Consider the following 13,433-nt stretch of genomic DNA (forward strand, 5'->3'; position numbering starts at 1 on the left):
ACCCCAAACAGAGTAGATCTGAATAGGCCTATGCCAAGACACTTAATAATCAGATTATCAAACATCGAAGATAAAGAGAGAATCCTGAAAGCAGCAAGAGAAAAGCGATCCATCACATACAAAGGAAGCTTGATAAGACTATGTACGGATTTCTCAATAGAAACCACAGAGACAAGAAGGAAGAGGTGTGAAATATTTAAGATACTGAAAGAGAAAAACCACCAACCAAGAATCCTATATCCAGCAAAACTGTCCTTCAAATACGAGGGAGAGCTTAAAATATTCTCAGACAAACAGACAATGACAGAGTTTGTGAACAAGATACCTGCTCTACAGGAAACACTAAAGGAAGCACTGCAGACAGAAAGGAAAAGACAGAAGTGAGTGGTTTGGAAAACAATTCGAGGAGATAGTAGCACAGCAATGTAAGTACACTGAACAAAGATGACTGTGAATATGGTTCAAAGAGGAAGACTGGGACCATGTGGGACACCAGAACAAAACATGAACGATAAAGACTGGGACTGGGTAACTCAGAGAAACCTAGGATGCTCAATGATTGCAATAAAATGTACAAATATGTTTTTATACGAGGTAGAACAAATGAATGTCAACATTGCAAGGCATTAAAAATAGGGTGGATTTGGGGGGGAAATACAATCAATGAAAACTAGAGACTATAATTAATGGAAACATTGTATTATGCTTCCTTTAATATAACAAAGGCAATATACCAAAGCTAAATGCATATAGGGGTGGGAGGAATAGGGGAAGGGTATGGGACTCCTGGCATTGGTGATGCTGTCTGACTATTCTACTTTGGGTTAATGCTATCTTTCCTTTTATTGCCTTCTAGCTGTCATGGTTTTTTTTTTGTTTTTTTTTTTTGGTTTTTTTTGGCTTTTTTTTTTCTCTCTCTCTTTTCTTTTTCTTTTGTCTCTCTGCCTTCTTTGACTCTTCCTACTTCTTTGTGGAAGAAATGGAGATGTCCTTATATAGATAGTGGCGATGGTGTTGAATACATAAATACATGACTATAAGGGAACTAACGACTGTTTACTTAGGATGGAATGTATGGTGTGTGAACAAAACCATCTTAAAAGAAATAGGTTGGTTCCTTTGACTGCCATCTTCGCCATGTCTTCTCATAAGACTTTTAGAATCAAGCGATTCCTGGCCAAGAAACAAAAAAAGAATCGTCCCATTCCTCAATGGATTCAAATGAAAACTGGCAATAAAATCAGGTACAACTTCAAGAGAAGACATTGGAGAAGAACCAAGCCGGGTCTGTAAGGAATGGTACGTGATGGTGCAGACGTTGATCCTGTACCAAGTTCACTAGCACCTTCAAGTGGAAAGAGTTCCCCTTTCTGAACAGCTGGACTTATTTTATTGGGGAAAAACCTGGCTTTTCTTTGCTTTTATGCTTCTGCGTAAATAAGTTGGTTCAGTAATAACTATGTGAGGCCTTTTGCTTGGGAAAAAAAAAAAAGAAAGAAATGGGTTGATGAAGATATCTTGAGGGCACTATATTGAGTCAAATAAGACAGACACATGAAGACAAATATTGCAGGGTCTTGTTGATATGAACCAATTGTAATATGTAAACTCATAGACATGAAATATAAGTTACCAGGATATAAAATGAGGCTGAAGAATGGGGAGCAGCTGCTTATTATGAGCAGAATGTTCAGCTAGGATGCACTAGGATGAACATTTAGAAATGGCCAGGGGTGATGGTAGCACATTGTGAGAATAACTAACAGTGCTGAATGGTGTGTGAATGTGGTGGAAAGGGTAAGCTCGGAGTCATGTATGTCACCAGAAGGAAAGTTGGAGGTTAAAAGTTGGAAATGTGTAAAACAGTGAACTTTGTGGTGGGCAATGTCCATGATTAACTGTACAAATATTAGAAATCTCTTTCATGAACCAGAACAAATGTATGGCACTACAACTGGAAGTTAATAATTGAGGGGCATATAGGAAAAATATATATACCTATTGCAAACTATATACTACAGTTAGTAGTATTTTAACATTCTTTCATTAACAGTAACAAATGTACTATACCAACACTATGAGTCAATAATGGAAGGGAAGGTGGTTAGAGGATATGGGAGTACTGGAGTTTCCTTTTTCTATCTTTATTTCTTTTCTGGAGTAATAACAATGTTCTAAAAATTGGAAAAAAAATTAATTGTGATGGATGCACAGCTGTATGATGGTACTATGGGCAATTGATTGTACACTTTGGATCTTTGGATAGTTGTATGGTATGTGAACAATCTCAATTAAAAAATAATTAATTAATTAATTAATTAAATGTTCCACCCAACAAGACTGGATTAAAAATCATGGCTTTGTGGGGGACATAATATATCCAAATTGGCACACCAAGGAACCCAAGGACTGCTAGCCAGTTACAATGCTCCTGATCCTGGGAGGAAACAAGCCTTCTAGCCTCTGAAACCATGAGCGAATAAATTCCTGTGGTTAACCAACCTATTGCATATTTGCCTTTGCAGCCTGAAAACTAAGACATTATTTTTCTCCACTGTTTTTCTATTCATCATTTCATTCATTTCTGCTCTGATCTTTATTATTTCCTTCCTTTTACTTGCTTTGGGTTTAGTTTGCTCTTCTTTTTCTATTAAGGTAGAAGGTTTGATTGTTGGCTGAGATATTTCCATTTTTAAATGTAGGTATTACAGTTATAGATTTTCCACTGAGGACTGCTTTAGCTGCACCACATAAAATCTGGTAAGTTCGATCTTCATCTTTATTCATTTCAAAGTATTTTCAAATTTCCCCTGTGATTTCTTCTTTGACCCTATTTTAGTTTCCTTGGCAGCTCAAGCAAATATCATGCAGTATGCTAGCATAAACAAGGGGAATGTATCAACTCATGGTTTTGAGGCCAGGACAATGTCCAAATCAAGCCTCATCAAGATGATGCTTGCTCCCCAAATACTGTAGGTTCTGGGGCTGGCTGCTGTGATCCTTGGTCCTTAGCTTTTCTATCACATGGCAGTGCACATGGTGGCCTCTCCCTTCTCTCCCGGTTTCCACGGAGCAGACACCAGCCATGTGCCTTCGCAGATGACACAGGTGTTCCGGATGCCATCGGCCATTCTTCAGTGAAGGTACACTCGTGCTGAATTTCAGCTTCTGGCTGCTCCCTGTGGCTTTCTCTCTCTTTCTGAATTTCATTCTGCTAATACGGGACTCAACAGTAGGATTAAGACCCATCTTGTTTGAGTTGGGTCACACCTTAACTGAGGTGACCTCACCAAAAGTCCTACTTGCAATGGGTTCACACCCACTGTAATGGATTAAGTTAGAGAACATGTTTTTCTGGGGTATGAGGCTCCAAAATACCACAGACCCATTGTTATTTAGTAGTGAAATATTTGATTTCTACATATTTGTGCATTTCCAGATTTCTTTCTATTACAAATTTCCAGTTTTGCTACATTGTGATTGGAAAATATACTTCATATGGTTTCAATCTTTTGCAATTTATGGCCTAGCATATGGATTATCCTCTTGAATGTTATGTGCATTTGAGAAGAATGTGTATTCTGCTATTGTTGGGTGTTCCATAGGTATCTGTCCTGTCAAATTGGTTTATAGTGTTGTTTAAGTCACCTATTTCCATGCTGATCTGCTACCTAGTTGGTCTATCCATTACTGAAAGTATCAACGTCTCTGACTATTATTGTTGAAATGTCTATTTATTTTATTCTGTCAATTTTTGCTTCATACATTTGAAGCCTGTTTTTAGGTGCATATTTGTTTATAATTATTATGTCTTCATGATGAATAGATCATTTTGTCATTATGAAATACCCCTCTTTTTCTCTAGTAACATTTTTTGCTTTAGAGTCTAGTTCATCTTATACTAAAAAAGACACTCCAGCTTTCTATGGTTGCTGCTTGCATGACATCTTTTTCCCATCCTTTTACTTTCAACCTATTTGTACCTTTGAATTTAAAGTGTCTCCTGTAGAGAGCCTATATTTGAATCATGTTTTCTTGTCTAGTCTAATAATCTCTGCCTTTTGAATGAATTGTTTAATCCATTGACATTTAATGTTTTTATTGGTATAGTTGGATTTATGTCTGCCATTTTACTTTTTGCTTTCTGTGTCTCAAGTCTTTCCCCCCAACTATTCTTCCTCATTTACTGCTTTCTTTTGTATTAAGTGAATATTTTCTAGTATAACATTTTAATTCCTTTAATGATTTTTTTTCCACTATACTTTTTTTGAGTTATTTTCCTATTGGTTACTCTAGGACTTACCATATACATCTTAACTTACCAGAATCCATTTTAGGTTTATAGTAACAATTCCAGTGAGATATAGAAATGTTACATGTGAAGGAATAAAATTAAATTATCATATAGCCTGGAAATACTGAAGTCTTAACTTCAGTTACAAGTTAACGTTTATTATTTTAAGAGAAACTTTTAATTAATTTTTTAAAAAATATCTAAACTATGCACTAAATGTCAAAACACAAAATTCCAACTCTCACCCAAATGGCACTCCGAGGGCACCCAGAGGTGTCACCAGGACTGTGGGAACTGCCGTGTATGCCAGGAAGTTTCCAATCTGACCGACAGCCACTGTCAAGAGAACCAGAAGATTACCACTTGGAATTATCAAGCTGTCCCGTAACACTGATCACTGAGCTGAACTACACAACGCTGTGCTTTGAAAATTCAACTTCTTTTTCGCTACTCATAAGGAAGCAAACCTGGGGTGTCATTCACATGTTTCATGGCTAGGATGGCAGAGAAGAGAAGGTCCAGCAGCTTCAAGGGTCAAATTTGTGGGTTAGGTCAATGTTAGCCATCTATGGAGACCCCTAATCCAGGCAACAGTGTTGACAGTAGGGCACAATATGGGGGCATATTTCCACTCTCTCCTTAATGCAGCCTCAGTTTTTAAGATGAGACAAAGAGCCTCATCCCCTCAAGTAGCCTGGCACCCATTCGGTGTGAGCAGTGGGGTTACCATGACCAGCTGCTCGTCCACCAAAGGAAACACGGCTGCCCACCTGGCACTGCAGCCAGGACCTCACAGAGAGCAGTGCTTAAAGACGACCATATAGGAATCCATGTTGACTAGATGATCTATTGAATAATTTCTAGCCTAAAAGCCAATATGTGAAATTCCTAATGCATTTTTCCATTATATGTTTATATTTATGAACTATAATTTTACTATTTATTTTTATGTTATAACACATGACCTGTGATCTGGTACTAAAGTTGAATCAAGAAACTCTCCTTTGTAAAGCCAATTGTGTGGAGCAAAAGTAGACAGCTTGACAAATAGCACAACTAGGGATGGGCAAGGAGCTGTTGCAATTTCTTCAGTACAGTTTGACACCCTGCTTCCTCTTCCATCCCACTCCCTTCCAACAAGGTGTAGGGCGGAGGGAGGAGCTGTGGGAGATGTAGAGCGAGAAGCCCACTCTGCAGAGGTGGGGATGGGGTGGGAGCCCTGGAATGGCGGTCAGACCCTGGGAAGAGGCAGAATTACATCACCTTCAAAGGACAGAGCCAAGCTCCATCCCACCCAGTGGAATGACTAAAGAAAGAAAAAGAAAAAAAACTCTTCACCCACAGGGTACTTACTTGCAATGGTGCCTGCCCACCACACAATGTCTGTTAAATAGGAAGTACCTATAAAAGAGTGAGATAAAAATGGATATGTTAGGAAATACTACAGAGATGTTTACAAACTACATACTTGTTGGGGACTGTACCCCAAAACGACAGTTCAAGTCTTAACCTGTGCTCTTGTAGGTGCGAACACACTTGTAAACAGGACATTATTAAAATACGAACTCATTTGTGAACGTGATCTTTGACGATCCTGTTTAGACAAGGCCACATAGAATCAGAGTGGGCCTTTATCACGAGACCGGAGTCCCATAAGCAAGAAGAATTCAGACACAGTCAGAGAAAGCCACAAGAGGAGACAAAGGGAACAGATCGCCAGGTGACGGTGGCAGAGACGCAAGCCAAGGAACCCCAAGGACAGCGGCAAGCCAGCACCAGAACGCTACAGTCACTGGGGGAAAGCATGGCCTGTCGAGACCTGGATTTTGGACTTCTAGCCTCCAAATCCGTGAGACAGTAAATTCCTGTCCTGTAAGCCAATCCACTGTGCAGTACTTGTCATAACAGCCCTGGCAAACTAGGACAATACTTAGAAGAGGAATTCTTACATGAAAACTACAATTGAAAGGAACATGAATACTATACTGCATATTCACCCTAGAAAGTACATTTAAATTAGTCTAATAACAACATGACAAACCTCTAACAGTAACAACATAAAGACATTTTTTTGCAACTAACAGACTGATCAAACAAATGAAACCTTTATAAACTATGGAGACATGAATATTCTTTGGAATGGGACTATATGTTAATTTCAAACAAAAATTTGGTGTTTAAAGTCCAACCCACATGCATTTACTGTCCCCCACTTTTATGATAATTTTACTAGTATAGGGTTCAATGACCTGCTGCTTAAACAGGTTAATCAATTTTCATAATTTAGAACTCTTCTGATATGGCTCTCTTCCAACCATTTGGGCACCAGACCCTTACAATCACTCAAGGTTTCACATGTTACAAAATGCTTCCCTGTGTATTATCTCAGGTTAGCCTCATGCACCCCCCGGGTTGTTGAGGGGCTTCCCAGGCCTCCCCATCACATTGCCAGCCCCCTCCTGCCCTGGGTCTCCCCTTCTCCTTGCCCTTCCCCTTTTTCACCTCAAAAAATACCTACATCTATCTACATCTTACTATCTACTTCTTAACTAACAGAATTTACTTCAGTCTATGCTAACTTAATTCCAGCAAGATATAGAAACATTACTCCTACATAGCCATATTGCCTCTTCCTTTTTTTGTTATTATTGTTATAAATATTACATTTATATGTTATGAACCCAACAATACATTTTTATAAATATTGCTTTATATTATTTTACATCTAAAGAAGCTGAGAAAACAAAACAAAGGAGAACAAGTATTTATTTGTAATGTTTCTAATATTAACTGGATATCTGCCAATTTTTGCCTCTTCATTTGTTCTTGTAGATTCAAGTTACTATCTGGTGTCATTTTCTTATTCAATAAAGTTTTGCTCCCACCCATATACTTTATGTTGGTCTTCTTCAATAATATCAAAATATTCCAAGTCTGAGAGATTTTAGAACTGCAAAATAAAGTGCCTAATGCTACTTGGACATTTTAATTCTTGGTAGTAAAACCTCAGTAATTTGGTAAAATGAACCTACGAAGCCAGGCTCCTTAGAGGAACATTCACAGAAAGACACAAAATACCAAAATTGAGTCAAGAAGAAATAGAAAATCAGAATAGACCTATAAAAAGTAGACATAAAATTAGTAATCAAGAGTTTTCTCAAGGAAAATGGTGGTGAATTCAACCTCATATTTAAAGAATTAATACCGGTGCAGCTGTGAGTGATGTTTTGAAGAGGAGCTACAGCCAAGAGGGACACTTCGAAGAATGCACAGTTGCTGAGAGAGGAGCTGCAGATGAGAGACAGTTTGAAGACGGCTGTTGAAAGCACTCTTGCTCCAGAGAAGCTAAGAGACAACAAACACCCCAAGAGCAACTAAGAGTGACATTTTTGAGGAATTGCAGCCTAGAGAGGAACATCCTTGAAGAAAGCCATTTTGAAACCAGAACTTTGGAGCAGATGCCAGTCACGTGTCTTCCCAGCTAACAGAGGTTTTTCGGACATGATTGGCCATCCTCCAGTGAAGGTACTGATTGTTGATGCATTCCCTTGTCCATTTTATGCCCTTAAGACTGTAACTGTGTAACCATATAAACCCCCTTTTATAAAAGCCAATCCGTATCTGGTGTTTTGCATTCTGGCAGCATTGGCAAACTAGAACAGATTTTGGTACCAGGAGTGGTGTGCTTGTGCTGCAGCGTTTGCAAATACCAAACATGTTGGAACAACTTTTTAAATAAATAAAGGGAAGATTCTGGAAGAATTGTGAGGAGCTCAATATAAAAGGCCTAAACTGCTTTGAAGAGACTGTTTATGGAAATATGGACTCTAAAGATACTTCTGACAAGGCCTTGAACAGAAATGATGAATGTGTTGTTGTGAACTGAAAGAAAGGTGATCCTTGTTTTAAAGTGGCAGAGAATTTGGCAAAATTGAGTCCTGGTGTCAGATGGAAGGAAGAATCTGAAAGCAACAACCTGGAATACTTAGCTGAGGAGATCTCCAGACTACATGTGGAGGATGTACCCTGGCTTCTCCTTGCAGCTTATAATAAAATGCAAGCAGAGAGAGATAAACTTAGAACTGAACTCTTGGGTTCAAAGAAACCAGAAACTGATGGCTTGGAAAATTATGGGCTTCCAGGGAGTGGAATCCCAGAAGCTACAGCCCAACATGAGGATTTAACACAACATGGAACCCAGTTGCCATTTCAGTATAAGCCAAGATTGGAAAAGGAGTTAAGCAGAAAGGATTTGTGGAAAGTCCTGTTGTCTGATGGCTTTGATCCCTGTGTGCTTCATGCGAAGCCAACAGAATGTTTGCGAGATCTTTATAGGCAGAGCCATTGCAGTCTGGACTGCAGGAGACAGACAAGGAACAAATTGAAGGAAAAATGTCTTCAAAGACAGAGCCATAGAGGTTGAGGTCTGGAGTCAAGAGGCCTTGGGCTGGGAGAGCGGAGCAGCCCACATGCATGGAAAGGGTGAGTTTGCCCTGGAGGCTGAGGGTGGGCATTCCACCTCAATGCTCTGGAAGAGTTTTGCCACCCCAGGTCCCAAAGAGGGTGGAGCACATCCCTAGGGAATTGGGGAGAGCCTGGCTGCCACCACACTATTTTGAAGGGGTTGAGCATGTGCCCCGGAGACGGAAGGGAATCCGGGTGCTGCCCCGATGTTTGAAGAAGGTGGGGCCAAGAAGGTGGTCTCCCCAATGTGTGGATATGTTGGAGAACTCATCCCAGCGTTTGGAGAGGAAAGGGCTGCCAAAAAGGCCCTTGGGAAGGGTTAGACTCCCACTCTCTCAAGCCCCAAGGATGCAACCTCATTCTGTTAATGACTCTCAGACTTTGAAATCTAATGGAATTTGTCCTGCAGGTTTTAGGAACTGTTTTGGTCCCTTAAACCCTGTTTTCCTTACTGTTTCTCCTTATGGCAATGGGAATGTTTATCCTATGACTGTCCCTCCTTTGTATATTGGAAGCACATAACTTGTTCTAAGTTCACAGATCCACAGCTAAAGGAGAATTATGCCTGAGGACTGACCATGCCTATAATTGATTTTGATGGGATCTTATACTTAACTGTTGTTACTGAAATGATTTAAGTATCTGTGATATTGTTGTGGGATGAATGTATTTTGTATATGGAAAGATAATGACATTTTGGGGTCCAGGGGGTGGAATGTGCCAGTTTGAATGTATTATGTCCCCCCAAATGCCCTTATCTTTGATGTAATCTTGGGTGGGCAGACCTTTCAGTGTTATTTAGATTGTAATTCTTTGAGTGTTCCCATGGAGATGCGCCCCACCCAACTGTGGGTGATGACTCTGATTGGATAATTTCCATGGAGATGTTGGCCCACCCATTCAGGATGAGTCTGAATTAAATTACTGGAGCACTATATAAGATCAGACAGAAGGAGCAAGCTGGTACAGCCAAGAGCAACACTTTGAAGAAAGCACAGGAGCTGCAGATGAGAAACAGTTTGAAGATGGCTGTTGAAAGCAGACTCTTGCTCCGGAGAAGCTGAGAGAGGACAAATATCCCAAGTGCAACTAAGACTGACATTTTTGAGGAACTGCAGCCTAGAGAGGAATGTTCTGGGAGAAAGCCATTTTGAAACCAGAACTTTGGAGCAGACACCAGCCACATGCCTTCCCAGCTAACAGAGGTTTTCTGGACACCATTGGCCATCCTCCAGTGAAGGTACCCGATTGCTGATGCGTTACCTTGGACAGTTTATGGCCTTAAGACTGTAACTGTGTAATCAAATAAACCCCCTTTTATAAAAGCCAAAAAAAAAAAAAAAAAGAATTAATACCATTTCTTAACAAACTCTTCCAAAAAATAGAAAAAGAGAGAACACTTCCTAACTCACTCTATGAGATGAGTGACATCATAGAAAACAAAACTAATGACCAATATATCTTATGAATGTATGCCCCAAAATCCTAAGAAAAATTCTAGCAAATGGATTCCAGCGACATATAAAGGATTACACAGCATGATCAAGTAGAATTTATCCCAGGAATGCAAGGTTGGTTGAACATCCAAAAAGAGCAATCAGCGTAATACGCCATATAATAGAATAAGGGGGGAAATCGTCACACAATCATCTCAATAGATTTAGAAAAGGCTTTTGACAAAATCCAATATCTGTTCATGATAAAAGCACTCAACAAACTAGGAAAAGAAGGGAATGTCTTTAACTGGACAAAGGCCATCTATGAAAAAGTCACAGATGTCATCATAACAGTGACAGACTGGACATCTTTCATCAGTCAAGACAAAAAGACATCCACACTCACCATTTTCATTCAGCATTGTACTAATAGGGCAATTTGGCAAGAAAATGAAATTATAAAGGCATCCAGATTGGAAAGGTATAAGCCAAACTATCTCTATTTGCAGATGACATGATTTTGAATATAGAAAATCCTAGGGAAGAATTTAAAAAAGGTAATGAACAAGTTCAGCAAGGTTGCAGGATACAAGATCAATATGCAAAGATCAGTTGCATTTTTATGCACTAGCAATGAACAATCAAAAAATGAAATTAAGAAAACGCTTCTAATTATAATAGCATCAGGAAAAAAATATTTAAAATAAATTTAACAAAAAGTGAAAAACTAATATTCTGAAAACTATAAAACATTACAGAAAGTCAATGTTCATAAAAGGAAAGACACCCCATTTCTTGGACCGGAAGAATAATATTAAGACGGCAATGCTCCCCAAATTGATCTACATATTCAATGCAATCTCCACCAGATTTCCAGCTGCCGTTTTGTAGAGACTGACAGCTGAACCTAAAATTCGTATGGAAATGCAAGGGATCCAGAATAGCCAAACAATCTTGGAGAAAAACACTCACTTCCCAATTTCAAAACTTACAACAAAGCTACAACAATCAAAGACAATGTATACTAGCATAAAGATAGACATATAGATCAACGGACTAAACTTAAGAGTCCAGATATAAACCATCATTAACGATCACTTACTTCCTCAAGGGAGCCAATCCTAACCCTAACCCTAACACACATTTGATAATATATTTGGTAGAATTTAATTAAAGCCTTCTGGGCCTGGGCTTTTGTCAGTAGTTTTGTTTTCTTTAGTTTTATTACTAATTCAATCTCTTTGGTTGATGTAGATCATTCAGATTTTCCATTTCTTCTTCATCAGTTTCACTATTTTGTGTCTTTCTAGGAAATTATTCTTTCATCTATGTTATTTAATTTGTTGTCATACAGTTGTTCACAGTATTGTCTCATAATCCTTTTTATTTCATAAGTGTTAGTTATGTCTCCTCTGTCATAAATTTTATTAATCTGAGTCTTCTCTCTTGTTTGCTTGGCTAATCTAGCTAAAGATTTGTCAATTTTGATCTTTTCAAAGAACTAACTTTGGGTTCATTGATTTTTTCATTGCTTTTCTATTTTCTATTTTATTTATTTCCATTCCAATAGTTACTGTTTCCTCCCTTTTGCTCGCCTTAGGCTTAGCTTGCTCTTTTTCCCCCCTATAATTTAAGGTGTAAGGTTAGGTTGCTGATTTCAAGTCTGTCATCTCTTTAAAATAAATTTTAGCATTTGTAGCTATAAATTTTCCTTTATTCACTATTTAACTGCATCCTATAAGTTACGGTATTTTGTGTTTTTGTTTACATTCATTTCAAAGTATTTTCTAGTTTCTCTTGTGATTTCTTCTTTAACACCTTTGACTCATTGGTTATTTAGGAGCATGTTGTTTAATTCCCACACATTTGTTAATTTCCTAAATTTCCCTCTGTTACTGATATCTAAATTCATTCCACTGTGGGTGGAGAACATACTTAGTATTCTTTCAATCCTTTTCAATTTACTGATGCTTGTTTTATTGCCTAACACATGATCCATCCTGGAGAATGTTCCATGTACACCCAAAGCAAATTCTGTCTAGTTTTTCTATCCATTATTGAAAGTAGAGTATTGAAAATCTCCAACTACTATTGTTGAATTGTCTACTTTTGTCTTTATTCTATCTGCTTTTGCTCCATGTACTTTGGGGCTCTGTTGTTAGGTGCATATATATTTATATTTGTTATGTCTTCCTGATTGATTGACCTTTTAATTATTATAGAATGTCCTCCTTTGTCTCTAGTAACAAATTTTGTCCTAAGCTTTACACATCTGCTCCAGCTGTCTTTTGGGGCTAAGGATATATTCTTTTAATTATTTTAAATAATTGTTAACATATTTCATTGCCCAACACCTTGAAGCTCATTTTTATGGAAGATACACAAAGTAATTTACTTAACAATTTTTCAAGTTCTTATATAAGATATAAAAAGATTTCAGGCACCTTGGAATCTAGGAGGTAGTCACAGTCTTTCCTGTTGGGGTCTGGGTTGGGGACAAAGGAAGACAGAAAAGTCATCTCCTTTTATTGTGATGATTATGGTCTTGCCATGGACCTTATGAAGTCCCAGAATTGCTGCTCCAGTGGCTGGAACTTGGGGGAACTCTCCTGCAGTGAAAGCTGGCCAAAGGACATGAGCAGCCAACAAAGTGGGGCCCAAGGGCTCCCCACTTTCACTCTACAGTTTCCCCAACTCACAGACACCTCAAAGCACATGCTTTCATTAGTCTGAAATTGCCCAGATGTCCAAAATAATGAGGAACCTGGGATACCAGATACCAAGGGTAGGAAAGTGAGTGGGGAAGTGATAGGCTCTTAGACCCTCTTTATTTAAACTTCAAAGCATTCCCAGGAAGCTTTCAGCCCCTTCCTCTTTTACTCCCCAGGAGGAGCTTGTTTCTGCTGAAATCCAAAAGGTGTTTAGGTCACCTTTTAAGCCACTAGTAGGCCAATATTTCCTGTTTCCGTGAACATTAGGAAGTCAGCTTCTTCTGTCTGTGCCCCTGCTCTACACCCCTGGCTGTAGATCAAGACGACTCCCCTGCATGTGGGGCCCCAGGGCCTTGGTCTGGTGGCATCCTCTGTGCTCCGCACTAAATGATCACAAGGAAAGAGCCCCTGGGAGCCCATTCCACACCAGCCCTCAGCCTCTGTCCTAAAGGAACATTTCTCTGTTGTGTCCTAAAACCACTGGGTTTCTTCAGTTTTACCCTCAAGCATCCCTGTCCCTGCCCTCCT

At 38.9% G+C, this 13,433-nt stretch overlaps 2 protein-coding genes across 2 annotated transcripts in view; one reads left to right on the forward strand and one right to left on the reverse strand.

Moving 5' to 3' along the window:
- Positions 1 to 13,433, reverse strand: part of NIPA1 (NIPA magnesium transporter 1) — a 38,940-nt gene that overhangs the window by 19,814 nt on the left and 5,693 nt on the right. The window contains exons 2-3 of the mRNA XM_037832805.1: positions 5,648 to 5,695; positions 4,540 to 4,630 (exon numbers count right to left, since the gene is read on the reverse strand). Of these exons, the coding sequence (XP_037688733.1) occupies positions 4,540 to 4,630; positions 5,648 to 5,695 (139 nt within the window). The remainder of the gene's footprint in view (positions 1 to 4,539; positions 4,631 to 5,647; positions 5,696 to 13,433) is intronic.
- Positions 1,138 to 1,293, forward strand: LOC119531498 (60S ribosomal protein L39-like). The gene has a single exon (XM_037832806.1). It carries the CDS (start codon positions 1,138 to 1,140, stop codon positions 1,291 to 1,293), a length of 156 nt encoding a protein of 51 aa, XP_037688734.1.

This window comes from Choloepus didactylus, chromosome 4 (assembly GCF_015220235.1).
Source record: "Choloepus didactylus isolate mChoDid1 chromosome 4, mChoDid1.pri, whole genome shotgun sequence".
NCBI classification, from domain to species: Eukaryota; Metazoa; Chordata; class Mammalia; order Pilosa; family Megalonychidae; genus Choloepus; species Choloepus didactylus.